At 43.5% G+C, this 15,892-nt stretch overlaps 1 protein-coding gene across 4 annotated transcripts in view; it reads left to right on the forward strand.

Annotated features, from left to right (window-relative positions):
* OSBPL1A (oxysterol binding protein like 1A) overlaps positions 1–8,746 on the forward strand; it is a 77,024-nt gene extending 68,278 nt beyond the window's left edge. For all 4 annotated transcript variants that reach the window (XM_050317314.1, XM_050317332.1, XM_050317341.1 and 1 more), the window contains 3 exons: positions 408–531; positions 1,952–2,042; positions 7,577–8,746. In XM_050317314.1, the coding sequence (XP_050173271.1) occupies positions 408–531; positions 1,952–2,042; positions 7,577–7,679 (318 nt within the window). In that variant the 3' untranslated portion in view covers positions 7,680–8,746. The remainder of the gene's footprint in view (positions 1–407; positions 532–1,951; positions 2,043–7,576) is intronic.
* The last annotated feature ends 7,146 nt before the right edge of the window (positions 8,747–15,892 follow it).

The following is a 15,892-nucleotide window of genomic DNA, read 5'->3' on the forward strand; positions in this document are numbered from 1 at the left end:
GCCTGCATGGCACAAGCTGGAGAGCCAATAGGTGGAATACAAGGGTATTGTGTGTAATTGCCAAGGCAAAGAATTGGAACAGAAAAGATGCCCTCACTGGGTTAATCAAGGGGGAAATCTCTCTACAGAAGATAGGGAAAATACCAGTGGGACTGGAAAAAGAAGATAAGACAGAAATAGTGCACTGAGTAATTGGATGCTGGCCTGCTTAAATAGAAGCACCAAGGATCACCTACACTCTGCCTGACAGTGCAGTTTTGCTGGTATCTTGAGCATTCCTATCTTGAGTGATTAAATACGAAAAGAACCCTTGGATGTTTGCTTTTAGGCAGCAGTTTTCTTGTGTATTAAGACTAGCAGCTGGAGACATTGTGAAGTCACCTTTTATCCTTGTCTCTGAATTTCAGATGTATAATTTTACCAGCTTTGCTATGGCTTTGAATGAGTTGGACAAAGAAATGGAGAGTGTCATTCCCAAAACCGACTGCCGGCTACGACCAGATATCAGAGCTATGGAAAATGGAGAAATAGGTAACTTCAGTTATTGGCAAAGGTGGTTTTATTTTTTGTTAAAACTGAGGGACTGGAGAAAAGTTAATAGATGAACAGTTAAAGTGGCTACCCATATGTTGCTTCATGCTGCAAGGCAGCAACTCATTAACACAGCCTTCTGCAGGTTGTGGTGTGCTTCTGGTGGAAGGTCTGTCATCCACCTGTACTGGGGATGGTTGGGATGGAGCTGATTTTCTTCATAGCGACCCAAATCTGGTGCTGTGGTTTGGATTCATAACCAAAGCAGCTGAAAACATCAAAGAAGTATTTGTGAACTTTTCAGTTTGCCTGTTTCCATCAGCCTGATGCAGCAGTGTTTTGATGCGCCAGTTCTGAGAAATACAGTCTAAACTATTAAGGAGAAACTGTAGCACCAAAAGATGCACTTGATGCATAATCATTCTTCACTGAGATTTGAACACTACTGCTGTCCTAGAGTAGTGAATTAGAAATGCATAATGAGACTTTCAATGAGTAGAAATAGTGTGCTTTTTAGAAATCTCATAGAGATTGTTACTGTAGATGCCATAGAAAGTGTCTTCTGACATGCTGTTAAATACTTTGATACAGTGTTGAACAGCCTTCCCCAGGCCTCTCTTGCTCCTTTTAATTTGGCACTTTGCGTATTAAATACTTGGTTCAGAGCAAGTAATTCATTCACAGTAATTTGTCTGTTTAAACTTGAAGTGCAAATAACTATGCTGTTAGCAACAACTGTACTCCTTAATGATACTATTGGCATAAAGGTTGTATAGCAGGTAGTAATACTCACTGGGTTAGTAGCTGGCAGGGTAACTGGGAATGGCTGATAGTAGTAGTTAAGAGAATCATTCTTAGAAGACTAAGATGTGTATGAAATGCTTTTTCTGCATGTTTAGGATCATAACCCATGCTACCTTAGAGCATTAACAAAAAAAATTAAGGGATGCTGCAGAGAGACAATTCTTTGTGGTTTGGAAATGAATATCCCAAAGCTCCGTTGATCAGGAACTAAGGACTTGTAGCAAAATAGCCCAAACCTCAACAAGAAGCAGGTGGCCAGACTTCTAAAATCAATCCTGCATACCTTAATTAGTTTCCCTCCTGAAATAAAATTTATGTATGCTACCTCCCTTAGCACATGTTTGCTGTCATGTAAACATTTTTTTGGGGTCCTCAGGCCATGGATAAACATGCAGTCTTAAACCCTGGAATGCCATTGGCTCATTCTGTGCCACAGCTGGGCTGTCTTTGCTGTTGAGCTAAACCATTAACCTTCAGTGTTATGTAGAAAGCTTTTTAAATGCACAATTTTTACTACTTCCCTTATTTATTTGCTGGGTCAGATGAAGTAATGCCCTTGTCTTATATATTACTCTTAACATCTGTTGTTTTATTTGTGTGTTTTTATTCCTTCAAGATCTGGCTAGTGAAGAAAAGAAGAGGCTAGAAGAAAAACAGAGAACGGCCCGCAAAAATCGTTCAAAGTCAGAGGAAGACTGGAAGACGAGGTTAGTGAGCTTCCCTCTGTGTGTCTGTGTAGTTATGTAAAGATTTGGAGCACTCATCAGGTTAACTGACAGGCTGCACTGGTGACGTGCAGTGTTGTGTCAGCACGAAGAGCAGACATCCATCAGGTCTGGTAGTGCTGCTGTTGTATTTCCTTACTCAGGCTTTGTCTCAGTTCCTTCCTTCTCACTGCTTGCACATTCATATACAAACTGTGTTGTCTTTTCTGAGCACCTCTTGGTTCTGACACGAAAAAGATGATGTCACTGATAGCCGCTCGTAAGGACTGTTGTTGCTGATTAATTTATAATTGCCTCAAATTTGCATGCTTGGCCAAAGAGTAGAGGAAATGCTTCCTCTGGTGAACTTGACAGCTTTCTGCCCATGACTTCTCAGATTAGTGGCTCTGTGCTGAGAGTACTGTGTGCTCAAAGTTGGTGAAATGATTTTATCACCCAGCTATCTGAGTCACTACCTTCTTTCAGAGAGGGTTACTAACTACAAAAGTGAGAGGAGCTAAGGGAAAAGTTAGCTTACAAGGGATCTGCCAGGATGTTTTAGGGATTTTTTTAGTTTTTTGACTCTGAGAGGGGTCAGTTGGGAGCTCTTACATACAAACTAAAAAGAAACTGTGAAAACATGACCAGATGAATCTAGTTTGACCAAAGTCAACTTAGAAGTATAGTAATACATTGACGGTATCTTCACAGAATAAAAATGGTAGGGCTAAACTCTCTATAAGTAAACAAGCTTCATCCCTTCTTTATTAACTAGCTATTTATACACTGTGGATTAAATACCTTTAAAATGTTTGTAACTATAAATCACTTTTTTCTTTTTTTTTTTTCTTTTTTTTAATGAAGTCACCCATCATGCCAGAGTCCCAGGTTTGGACATGTCTGCTTTTTGTCTTTTTCCTCTGCCTGCACTCTTAAAGTGTTTGGGTTTGTTTGCCCTGAGACTGGTGGAAAATAACACCTTTGTAAAGCTTCCAAGTAAACACATTAAGTGCTGGACAGCCTCGCACCTCTCTCCCATTCCTGAATTCAGAGTGGTTCTAGCTCTCATCAAGTGTTTCCAAAGCAAGGGATAACTATAATCTGTTCTTCCAGTGTAACTTAAGGTATAGCTCAAACCACCTGAGGTTGGTATTGGGATTTGGGAAATTTCCATGGGGCAACTCGGAGCTAGGGTTTTCAGGTTATGTAATTAGTGCAGACACCATTCACAAGGTTCTTCCACAGCTGTTGTGCAGATGCTCAGCATGTGTCTGGGGTATCCTTTAAGAACTCTTTGCTTTCCAGGATGTTTCTAAAGCCTTGGCAGAAAATTCCTAGTGTTGAGCTCTTTAGTAGGAATGCCAGGTATGACAGCCTATAAAGGATGAACACTAAGTGTTAGGGAGAGTTGTGCTATGGGGGAAAAAATGTATGCTGTGAAGGAGAACTCTCCTACCTGTTCCTAGAAGGTCATCTGTAGGTCTTATTCTGTAATGCAATATAAACTCAGATTTAAACTACTGCAATTTCCTTGCCACAGAAAAGCAGGCTTCTTGCTTTGTCTAGTAGAGCTCCTCCCTTGTAAGACAGTTCTCCAAATGTGAGTTATTTTTGTTTAAATTATTCTGAATCCATTTTAGAAGTGGAGTCTTGGTGTTTCTCAAGAGGTGATTAATGTTGAAATTTATTATTTTATAAGCTGACCAGTGATCGTAAGTCTTGAGTAAGAGAGATCAGTTCAGTTTTGAAACCCAGCAGTGGTTAGACAAATTGATGAAAATCTGACCCCTCCTTCCCCCCTCACTTACACCTCCAGTGAGATTATCTTATTGCTTTAGGTCTTATATGTCTCTTCCCATTGCTCTTCCTCTTCCTATTGCAGTAGGTTGTCACTGGAGTTGGGGCATGTTGTCCTGACCTGTACAGGTGTTGAAGACACACTAGTGAGGTATTGGGTTGTAGAATTCCTTAACCTGAGAGGTGAGATAACCATGCTTATAGCCCTCTCTCATGGCACATGTTCTGGAATGAGTTGTTACTGGTGAACTGGACACCTGAGCGCACCTGTACACCTCTTCTCTGGGAACAGCTGACTCTTCCTGTGTGGAGGAGAAGCAGTAGTGAACTATATACAGTACTATGAGTGAATGACTTCTCTTGACTTCAATTCACTTAACCAGGACAGCAGCAGAACCATCAGAGTGTTCAAGTGTTCAGTTTGCCACCGTGAAGGCAGTACAAGGCAGTTCTTCCAACACACATCTCAAATCCTCTGAGCCAAGCAAGGCTTGCCTGTTAGCTGCCCTGTGTTCTAACATAGCACTGCAATACTGGTGGCCTTTATGCTTTTGCTTTTTAAAGAGATCAAGTCATATTTTGGTCTGAATGTGCTCTGATTTCTCTTCTGAAAGCTTATGGTACCGTAGAAGGGAAGAGCAGAGTTAAACAGGCTGCCTTGCACACAGATGATTTACTTAAGTGAGTGTGTTCACTGCAATGAGTCATAGAAAGGAAGAGCTGGCTCCTGTGGTCAGTGAGGAGGTGACAGGAAGCTGTGGAACACATTAACCACATAAACAGCTTCTAGCAACTTGGTTTGTGCCATAAACATGGCCTGGCAAAATAAAGAAAGAAGGTAAAACACTCGAGGTCTGGCATTGTGCACTGTTGAGGCACAAGATTGAGTAACTGGGGCCAAACAGAAAGTGGTGTTCAGTAACAGCTGCAGGATTGCCAGGAATATGTGTGGGAGAGGAGAGAGGAGGCAAATTTCTCTGCAGTGGTGGTACTACTTTCCAGTAATATGGCCTTGTAAATGCTCCTTGTGGTAGAGATGGATAGTCTCCCCCACCCCCTGAAAGGTTATGTATCTTCAGAGGTGGGATCTGTGCCTGTGTGTTATATGGTGCCTCCAGATTAGGCAGCAGTGGAGAGGAAAGGAAAGAAATAAGGTGCTCAACTTCAGTGTTTCTGCTAATAACCAGCTTAGTAAAAGCTTGCAAATAACTCCATGCACATGGAATCAGCTGAATCTCAATTCAGGGCATTCAGATGAGCCTCCCAGTGCTAACAGTGCAGTGTAGCACAGTTAAGTTGTAATAACCCAGGACTCCTCCTGCAGCCTGTGGGTGATACTGCGCCTGCACTAAGGGTAGCTGGCACTCTTGTTCTGAGTTAACTGCTGGTGAAACTGAAGGAAAAGGAGCAAATGCACAGGCAGTGGAAACAAGCACAGGTAACCTGGGAAGAGTACAGAGGTGAAGTTTGGTTATGTAGGGATGGGATGAAGAGGGCCAAGGTGAAGCTGAAACTGAACCTGGCAAGGGATGCCAAGAACATCAGGAAGGGCTTCTGGAGTATGTTAACCAGCAAAGGAGGGTAAAGAAGGTGTATGGGCACAATAAACAATGCTGGAAAAGTAGTAACAACAGATGAGGAGCAGACTGAGGGACTCATCAACTTTTTTGCCTCAGCCTCTCTTTCAACACCTCTTGAGTGGACTGATAGCAGGATGGGTACTGGGGTAGAAAAGTACCTCCCACTGTAAGCAGAGATCAGGGTCGTGACCACCTGAGGAATGTGAGTGTACATAAATCTGTGGGACCTGATGAGATGTATCCCAGAGTCATGAGGGAATTGGCTGAAGTAGTTGCCAGGCCACTCTCTGTGATATTTGAAAAGTCATGGCAGTCAGGTAAAGTCCCAGGTGACTGGAAAAAGGGAAACAGTGTAACCATCTTAAAAAAGGGTAGAAAGGAGGATCCTGGGAACTACCAACCTGTCAGTCTCACTTCTGTGCCTGGGAAGGTCATGGAACAGATCCTGCTAGAAGCTCTGCTGAGGCAGGTGGAGAACAGGGCGGTGATTTGAGACAGCCAGCACAGCTTCACCAGGAGCAAGTCCTGACTGACAAACCCTGTGGCCTTCTATGATGGAGTGACTACAGGGGTGCAGAAGGGAAGGGCTACAGATGTCATTTACTGGACTTCTGTAAAGCCTCTGACATGATCCACTACAACATCCTTCTCTCCAAACTGGAAAGAGATGGGTTCAGTGAGTAAGGAATTGGTTAGACAGTCAGATCCAGAAGGCAGTGGTTGATGGCTCAGAGTCCTGATGGACATCAGCGACAAGTGGTGTCCCTCAGGGAAGGGACATGTGTTGGGAACAGTGTTATTTAATATCTTCATTAAGGACATGAACAAAGTGGTCAAGTGCACCCTCAGCAAATCTGCAGATGACACACCTGAAGGGATGGGATGCCATCCAGAGGGATGTGGACAAGCTCAAGAAGTGGGCCCATGGGAATCTCATGAGGTTTAACAAGTGGAAGGTGCTGCAGCTGGGTTGGGGCAATCAATACAGCCAGGGCAATGAACAGATAGAGAGCAGCCCTGCCAAAAGGGACTTGGGGGTGCTGATGGAGGAAGGCTGGACATGAGCCACCAGTGTGCACCTGCAGCACCGAAAACGAACCATATCCTGGGCTGCATCCCCAGCAGTGTGATCAGCAGGTTGAGGGAGGTGATTTTGTCTCTCTGTTCTGCTCTGGTGAGACCCCACCTGGAGTGCTGTGTCCAGTTCTGGGGTCCCCAGCACAGGAATGACCTCAACCTGCTGGAGGAAGTCCAGAGGGCCACCAACATGATTAGAGGGCTGGAGCACGTCTCCCACGAGGAAAGGCTGAGAGAATTTAGTTTCTTCAGCCCAGAAAAGAGAAGGCTTCAGGGTGACCTAATTGAGGCCTTCCAGTACTTGAAGGGACCCTACAAGAAAGACGGAGGGAAACTATTTACAAGCACGTGTAGTGACAGGATGAGGGGGAATTGCTACAAACTGAAAGACAGGAGGTTTAGATTAGGTATTGCGAAGAAATTCTTTACTGTGAGGGTGGTGAGGCACCGGAACAGGTTGCCCAGAGAAGCTGTGGATGCCCCATCCCTGGAAGTGTTCAAGGCCAGGTGGCATGGAACTCTTGAGTAATGTGGTCTAATAGAAGGTGTCCCTGCCCATGGGAGGGGGGTTGGAAGTAGATCATATTTAAGGTCCCTTCCAGCCCAGGTCATTCTATGATTCTATGATGAAGTGCATTGCAAAACAAGGCTTTAAAGAACAAGGGGTAATCTAGATCCAAGGAAATAATATTTTTCTGTTTTCAGGACTGCAGTGCTTGTGGTGTTTACATGTCTTGCAAAAACTGTTACTACTCATGCATGCCAAAATGGTTGTTCACAACTGCTTTGAAGTAAACCTGTACCTGTCCTTTTTTATGCAGTAATCTTGGCAGCCTTAAATGACAAAATACTGATATCAATGGTATCACTTTGGAGACATTCAAGTGATGTGGCAAATGGGGATTTGCCACTAATCTAGTCACTGAAGACGATTTCAAATTCACTTACAAATTTAAAACCAAGAGAGCTCCTGCAATGACTGTAATTATTGCTGAAACTGCTGAAGATGCAGCAAAGCAGTTCTGAACCTCTATAGAAGTGTATGTTAACAGCTTCACTAACATGCTCTATGTTTCCTTGCAGATGGTTCCACCAAGGCCCCAATCCTCATACTGGTACGCAGGACTGGCTTTATTCTGGCAACTACTGGGACAGAAACTACTTTAACTTGCCTGACATTTATTAAAATGCAGTAAGGAGCCTCTGACTGATACAAATAAGTCTTAATCCGTTTTAATGTTTTCCCTTGTTCTACTTATCTCCTGAAAATACTGACATGTTATCAAACAGAATATTAAGCGTCTCTGCAATAAATCTGGTGGTACATGATCTGCAGTCCTAGAGGTAGGGGAATAACTTCTCTGGCTGATGGTGGGTCCTGCGTGGACAAAGTAAGTCGCAGTGATTTTGAGCTGCCCTGATTACACCTATATTAGGTTGTGGTGTATGAGGAATAGAACACCTTGGGCTGTTCTGTGAATACTTTGTTTTGTAGATAACATTGGCACAAGTAAAACTTGTTTTATTTATTGTGACATGGGAATGTTTAAAAGCACACACAGTAATTGCAATATCCTGTAAAATGAAGAAAGGGTGTGTCACTTCTGTAAAGATGTAATTTTTCATAAAGTGACTTTTACTAAAGTAATTCCCTTAAATCCTGCGCTCTGGTCAAGAGATTCCAGAAGAGTTCCTGTCTGTGGAGCATTAATGCAGTTCTTTAAGCTGGTAACATTACTCAGAGGTATTTATTCAATGTTTTGTGCAGTGTGTTTTGAATCTTGCTCTCCTGTTTTGCTACCAACCTTATGGTTTAAGGAATTAAGAGCCATTGAAATATCTACAGATTTGATTTGAACTGCACACTAGTAACAGGTTTTAAAAGAATCTGTTTCATGCACTAGAAGTTCTGGTGCCCAGCACCACTGCAAAAAAGCAACAACCTAATCAGTCCAGGGGCTGGTGGAACATGGCAGGGGGACAGGACTGTGTCTGTACTGTGCAAACTCCCTGGGAGGAAGTCTTGTGCATTTCAAAGGTAGTACAGCACCTCATTGAGGCCTCCTGTGCACAGCTGCTTTACCCCTTTTCAGTGGGGTGCATTCAATCTTAGAGTGTAAGTTTATATTGAACTGTGTACAGAGCTTCTAGAGGGCAACCTGCTCTTTGTACAATATTTTAACTGCTGTCTGGAGGTTAGTGTTAATTGAGTAATTTAATTGCTACTAAATAAAGGCTTCAAAACTTCTTGCACCTAGTCTAAAGTGAGTGATGTTTGACAGTGCTGACCCCTTCTGAGTAAGCCTGGTCCAAAAGCTGTTGCAATGAAGATGGATGGTGTGCTTCCCTGTGCTCCAGGGACCTCTCTTCTCCTTCTGGGGCGGTGGGGATGGTTGGGGAACTGAGATGTGGCAGCTCAAGTCTTCAGGGTGGACTTCAGGGTGAAACTGTTAATAAGGCAATGAGATGCTTTCTGTTTTTATTCTAGGCACCACTCAAATTACCCAGGTGTGATGCTGAGACATATAAATAAGGGAAAGCCTTTTCTATGGCAGCCTGTCATGTGAAGGCCCAGCTCTCACAGTGACCCACAGATGCAGAAGTTGAATACCTGCCCTGTCTGTTGGAAGTCTCATCTCTTGCACTCACACCTCTACTCTGGCCAGTGATTCCTGAAGTCTGTCCTAATTACTGTGGGACTTGCAGGTGTGAGTGAGATCTGCAGAAGCAGCCTCACTGTGGGTCAGTGCAGGCCACACAGCACTGAACACTCACTGCTAAGAAAAACACAGCATTTAGGTCCTGCCTGCCCCCATGCATGCACTGTGTCAGCACAGTGAAGAGGCTGGGCTGCTCTTCAGTGAAACAGCTGCAGCAGATATGTCAGTGGGCACAATTCACACAAAGCTAACATTTGGGATGTTGTGCATGGCAGTTCTCATTGCTGGCCTTTTTTTTTTTTAAGCATTTGTTTAACATTATTTGATTTATTACAATGTAAATTCCATCTCTCCTGACCTCTTCCTGAAGTCCAAACAGCCTCTTTTCTCAACCAGGTTAAAAATTAACATGAACTCAGAAGAAAGTGCAATAAGAACTACTTTTTTTGCTACCCAAATGTACTCTAAGGTGAGTGTATTTTGCCACACAAATATTACACAAATGCTAAAAGTTTGGGCTCTGGGCATAAAGATGTGTATAAATGTGAGAGTAAAAACTTGGGTACTTCAGACTAAAACCAGAGCAGGACTAGTACTACTGACTAATTGCAAAGTGTAACAAGCAGATGAAGGTGTTTGGTTTTTACTACTAGAAGCTTAATTTAACCATTTTCAAAATAAAGTAAGGTTTGAGACAAGTGGTTAAACAATTTGTCATATGTAACAGACCATACACAACTCACGCAAGAAGCAAGCTCGCTTCTTCAGGCACGGGGGTCTGATGTAATGGTAACCTGTCCTTCTAGTACTGTTAACTTTCTGCTGGAGCACTTACCCCTGTGTGCTTACTGCCAGCTGGTGAGTGTATCTTTGCAGACATCACATCATCCAGAAGGACAGCAACTGGGAAAACACTGGGCATGCATGGCTTAGCTGCACCAATTAGAACTCGGGCTTGTGGATTTCTCATCAGCTGGCCTGGCAGCTGGGAATGTTGTGAGTCTCCTCCTAGCACCTGAATCTGGCTGTGCAAAGACAGCAGGGCTAGAAACAAGCTTCCAGTCCTGTGTGTTCTGACCATCAGAGCCCACGAGAACAAAAGATGGAGAATTTCCCCCACCCTTTTTCTTGAATCACATGAATTGGAGCAGAGACTTATGACAGCTGAGTGTTGTTATCTTTTCCCCTGGAAAGGCTGAGGGTTGCCCAGGAATAAGGAACACCAGCTCCAGCAGGAGGGAAGGCTTTGTGGTGATTTTTGACCTCGTCTCATGTAAGTTAGGCAACCTAAGGTCCATACTTTAGAATGTGACAGTGGCTGTTCTGGTCAGCTGAGGCTGTGAATAAAAGGACAAAAATAAGAGTGCTGGCATTAGGAGCAGTAGGTTCCAGTCATATTGTAAATCCTTATGCCTAAAACAAACATACCTACACTTGGCAAAAGCAAGCATGTTGGTATGTGGGTAACAAACACCTGCAGCCTAGAAAAAGTAAAAACTTTTTATGGTCAAAGCAGAGACTCTTTTGTTTGGTACTTCTGAAACTGAACTTCCTTAACATCTGGGGTTTTTTTACAAAAAGCCAGTGTTAATTTACAAATCTGCCTCAGCTTAGCTCTTTTCTACAGAATGCTTTGCTGAGCCCTCACAGCTATATCAGAAAAGGGCTTGGACAGATTCTGCCATTCCAGTGAGAGTTGGAGCAGGGCAGCTCCACCCTGGAAGATTTCTCCAGCTGAGCAAGCGATGAGCTGGGCACATGCCACCACAGGGAAGAGATGCTGGTGAAGGCCTCACCAAGAAACATGAGCACCAGCTCTCTTGGTCTTTGTGGAACTGATGACCAGTGCTTAGCCCACTCAGCCCTGCTGCAGAAACTCACCAAGACCAGCCAGCAGAGGCAACCTCCACCATTTTTTTTTCTAAATGGAAAAACTCCTATGTCAATGCTGGAATAAAAGTTCAGGGAAGGAGAATTAAAACTAGGGCTCCAACTAGTCACCTCTCTTTGGTCACATGACACATGTGTTACATCTTCTTCAGTCTCTTAACACCTGCTTCAGAAAATAGGGTTTGTTTTTAGCAACACTTTTGGCATCAGTGGGCACCTTCCCATCACTCTTATCTCTGCCTGTTTGCCCTCAGGAGCGCAGCAGTTCTGCCTGCAGTTAGCCACAGCTCTTGGACCAGAAATCTCTTGGTAGTGAAATCTAACGTGCACTGGGGCCAAACAGACAGTGTTAGTTCAGTAGTTTCTTAGAAGTCATCACTGCCCTGCACTGCACTGGCAGAGGTGATCTTCCATTTATTTACCTCTGATGAAGCTGCAGAGCTGGAAGCTGGACCAGAAAGATGATACAAACACCCAGACTTTCTTACCTAACAAGACATAAACTTCCTCAGCTGATTCCACTTGTACTGCAGATTCTATTCTCTGAGGATGGCACACTAAATCAGGAGCAGATAGACCTAAGGTTGTAGCACTGGAGCCCTGACCAGCATTGAATGGCTGGCTCAATCTTTAACAGATGATGTGTTTTGTCTACCAAGGGAATTATTATTTTCTTTGGAAACAGCTCTGTTAAAGGTTGAATCTCTGCATCCATAATCAGCTCATTCCAACACAGTGATACAACCTCACTTAACGTACTTAAAGTAACCTCAGCTTCGTTGCAGGAAAGTAGAGCCTGCAGTGGATCTTTAGGAGCAGGTGATGATTCTTCCCACAAGAGGCCTGAGGAAGCTTGAGTTACATCATTTGTTGGGACATCAGCCTTTCCATCTGAAGGCCTTAGTTCTCCAGCTACAGGACTGACAGTTGGACTTGGTTGTCTTAGAGGTCGTTCCCAACATTAATGATTCTACGATTAAACCTTTTACATTAAGCACACCAGATAAGCCAGCTTGAAAACCACAGCTCTTCTTTGCAACACTTCAGAACTCTCTAGATTCATAGAAATTATTTTAAATGCATAGATGGTGACAGTCTTGATTAGCTGAACTGACAGGTATCCCAATGAAGAACAGCGTAAGACATGACCAAGTTTTAGATACAAAGTGAAAAATAGCTTCTAGAGTACTTACTTACCAAGGGAAGAACACAAGAGAGTATTTGTGGGATGAAAACAGTGTCCCATCAGATGGATTAATAAAACCTTCAGCACTGAAAAAAGCCAAACCAAGCAGTCTGGTTTCTAGCATGATTAGCAAGTGCTGACCATGGGTACAATTAGAGGGGAAATTTAGGTTAGATATTGGGAAGAAATTTTTTACTGTGAGGGTGGTGAGACACTGGAGCAGGTTACGCAGGGAGGTTGTGGATTCCCCAACGCTGGCAGTGTTCAAAACCAGGTTGGATAAGGCAAGGCCTTGAGCAACCTGGTCTAGTGGGAGGTGTCCCTGCTTCTAGCAGGAGGGGTTAGGACTAGATGATCTTTAAGGCCCACTCCAACCCCTGGACATTCTATGATTCTATGTAAAACCAGCACTGTAGCAGTAGAGAAGGCAAGTCTTTAATACACCATCACAGCTCAGCACTGAGCTGTTCTCTGAATGACATCAGAAATTATGAGAGACATAACTCAATGCATGACAGAGTTAAATCCTCCCTGAAAAAACATTATTCTGCCTGCCAGCCCAAGCCAGCTCAGACCCATTTATAATCTGTCACTATCAGGCAACACCGTGGAAAGGAAAGGCTGCCTTGCAGCTACACAAACCAGCTAGCTCCCTACTGGTGCACAGTGAGTCCCAAATCCCATGCTAGCACTCTGGGTGGGAGACTCCAGAGGACACCTTGCTTGAGCTTGCTAAGGAGTTCCTCTCTGATCATCCCCTCTCATAACAAAGTTATGTGACCACAGAGTAGCAGATGCACAAAACAGAGGGCTGCATGAGGGACCTTTATTGGAGCTTAGTGTATGTGCAGGAGTCAGTTCACAATTACACAAGCAAACCCCTTTCAGGCATCAGACAGAAAATTTCTGAATTATGCAGCCACTCTCCATCACACTTGAAAAGTCACGACAATCAGGCAAAGTCCCCAGTGACTGAAGAAAATGGAGTAGCACACCCATTTTTAAAAAAAGATAAGGATTGTGGAAGCTACTGACCAGTCAGCCCATGCCTGGTAAGATTATGGTACAGATCCTCCTGGACAATACATCAAAACACAAAAAAGACAGAGAGGGGGTTTAAGACAACCCATACAAGCTGGAGCTTCACCAAGGGCAAATTGTGCCTGACTGATCCAGTGGCCTTGTATGATGGAGTGACTCCATCAGCGGAAGAGCTAGAAGCGTCATCTACCTGGACTTCTGTAAGGTCTTTGACAGTCCCCCACAACATTCTGGCTACTAAACTGGAGAGATACAAGTTTCATGGAAGGACTGTTAGATGGATGAGGAATTGGCTGGAGGTGTAGGAACCAGCAATATGTGGACCCTCAAGGGTCTGTACTAGGACCAAAACTTAAATTACTCTTCAATGACAGTGGGATCAAGTGCAGCCTCATCAAGTTTGCAGATGATGCCAAGCTTAGTGGTGCAAGTGATTCACTAGAGGGAAGCGATGCCATCCAGAGGGACCTGGACAGGCTTAAGGAGGGGCCCACACAAGCCTCACAAAGTTCATGCAAGGTCCTGCACCTGCCCTCAGCATTCATGCCCTGTGAGCTGCTGCCTTTTTTCCCTTCCCACACGAGCATGAAAGCCGCTCCTGCTTTCTGCTGCTGACTTGCCCAACACACAGCACAGGCAGAATCCTTCTAAGGAATTGCCTTTGCTGAAACCCAGTTTCCCTTATTAGTAACCAAACCAGAGACATTCCTTTCCAGCACAGGATGAGGGTAACTTTTCCCTCATGGCACACTAAATCAGATAGACCTAAGGTTGTAGCACTTGAGCCCCTGGCCTGCATTGAATGGCTGCTCAATCTTTAACAGATGGTGTGTTTGGTCTACGAAGGGAATTACTATTTTCTTTGGAAACAGCTCTGTAACAGCTCAGGTTATGATGACATTATGCAATCTAATGCTGCAACCTGCAGAAAGCAGAAATTCTGCAGCCCCATCCCATCCCCTCTGCCAGCTGTGGTGGAACGGGTGGGTGCACAGACCCATCACCTGGTTACAGCCTGGCCTTGTAAGACAGGTGACATACAACACCCAAGGGATTTGAACCAACATAAACTGCAAAATACAGCACCTGAGAAGCAATGTTCCTTAGTGGCCTCTGGCAGGAGCTCAGAGGAAACAGCTGGGGACTGTAATCTCTTCAGCCATGGCAGCTACACTCAAAAAGGAATGAGATTATTCCTTATTAACGGCTCCACTTGTATTGCAGGACCTTATGATTGCAAGGGCAAACCCTGAAACCCCAGCGGCAGGGGCTGGTGATACTTGCTTTCCTTTAAAGAGTTACACATTTGTAACAGAATACTCTTAATTTAGAATGACCTATCGCTTTCAAGTTCATTCATGGAAAAGTATATTAATGGTAAACTCACCACGAAATGCTTCTTCCAGAGAAGAATCCTTAGAAAGTAATTTCTCGGTCTTTGGTCCTGGAGAGTGACAACACAGACCATTAATATTAAAAACATCAGCTATTAATGTTATGACTTATGAAATTAGGAAGAATAGCTTTTCTATAGAAAGAATAAGATATATTTCAAGAAAAAGATATATATATGAGAACTAGAAATTTTATCATTTTTTGATAAAATGATAAAAATACGAAGTAATCCAAAGTCTGGATTTCGGTGTTGAGAACATATGGACAGAGCAGGACTTCATAAAGGCACTACACATACCTGGTAGTCATGTGGTTACTTCAAAACCATCCTCACTGAATACACAGCAGAAGATAACTTGTAAATTTGCTTCTTTGGAAAACTTTCAAAACTCTAGGTCTGCAAAACTCTGCACAGCCAAAGTTTCAAAGACACTTAAGTACAGATGTCATAAACCACAGAAAAATATATTATCAGAGGTAACAGAACCACAATATCTATTAATATTTAAAAAGGCTGCAGGCCCTAACATAAAATTGTGTCTTGTCTGAAACTTCAGAGCAGCTATATTAAAAAATATGTCTGGAAACTAATTCACTGTGCTGGAACTTGAATGCTGGTTTTGGAAGCCATGGAGAATAATGTTATCAGCTACTTCACTGACTCATGTCCCCCTCTGGCCCCAAAGGGAAGAACCTGTCAGCCTACGACCACTCTGCCCAACTGAGGCCATTACCTTTGCCCTACCACCTTTTGTCAAATCAAGGTCACAGATAAGCCATATTTTTGTACCAAAAAAAGGATCAGGTCAATCATTAACTGGGAAGAAGTCTATGTCCCAGCAGTACAGCTACCTTTTTTCAATACAGTAAACATACTGCTTTTAGTGAAAGACTGCGAGGTGTTTGTTATACAAACGATTTTGCTCAGCAAAGTCTGACCACCTCTTTGTCCCTCCCTTCTCAAATCTTCAACTCAAACCAGTTGTTTTTCTTCTCTTAACCTCTTCCCCTCTGCCCACCTGGGCATCTCCTGTAGGTAAGCACAGCTTGCCAGAAATTACTGAAAAACACTGAGCGTAAATTCCTGAGCACAGCAATTTACTTGACTGGAACACCATCTCCGGAATAGGTTACATCAAAGGACATGCAGCTTTTTGGAAAAAGCAGCACTGGAAAAATTAGGGCTAACAGTAAGACAGCTGCACATGAACTCCTCGTGGCTAAAAC

Source organism: Myiozetetes cayanensis, unplaced genomic scaffold, assembly GCF_022539395.1.
Source record: "Myiozetetes cayanensis isolate MyiCay16 unplaced genomic scaffold, myiCay2020 scf1, whole genome shotgun sequence".
Taxonomy (NCBI): domain Eukaryota; kingdom Metazoa; phylum Chordata; class Aves; order Passeriformes; family Tyrannidae; genus Myiozetetes; species Myiozetetes cayanensis.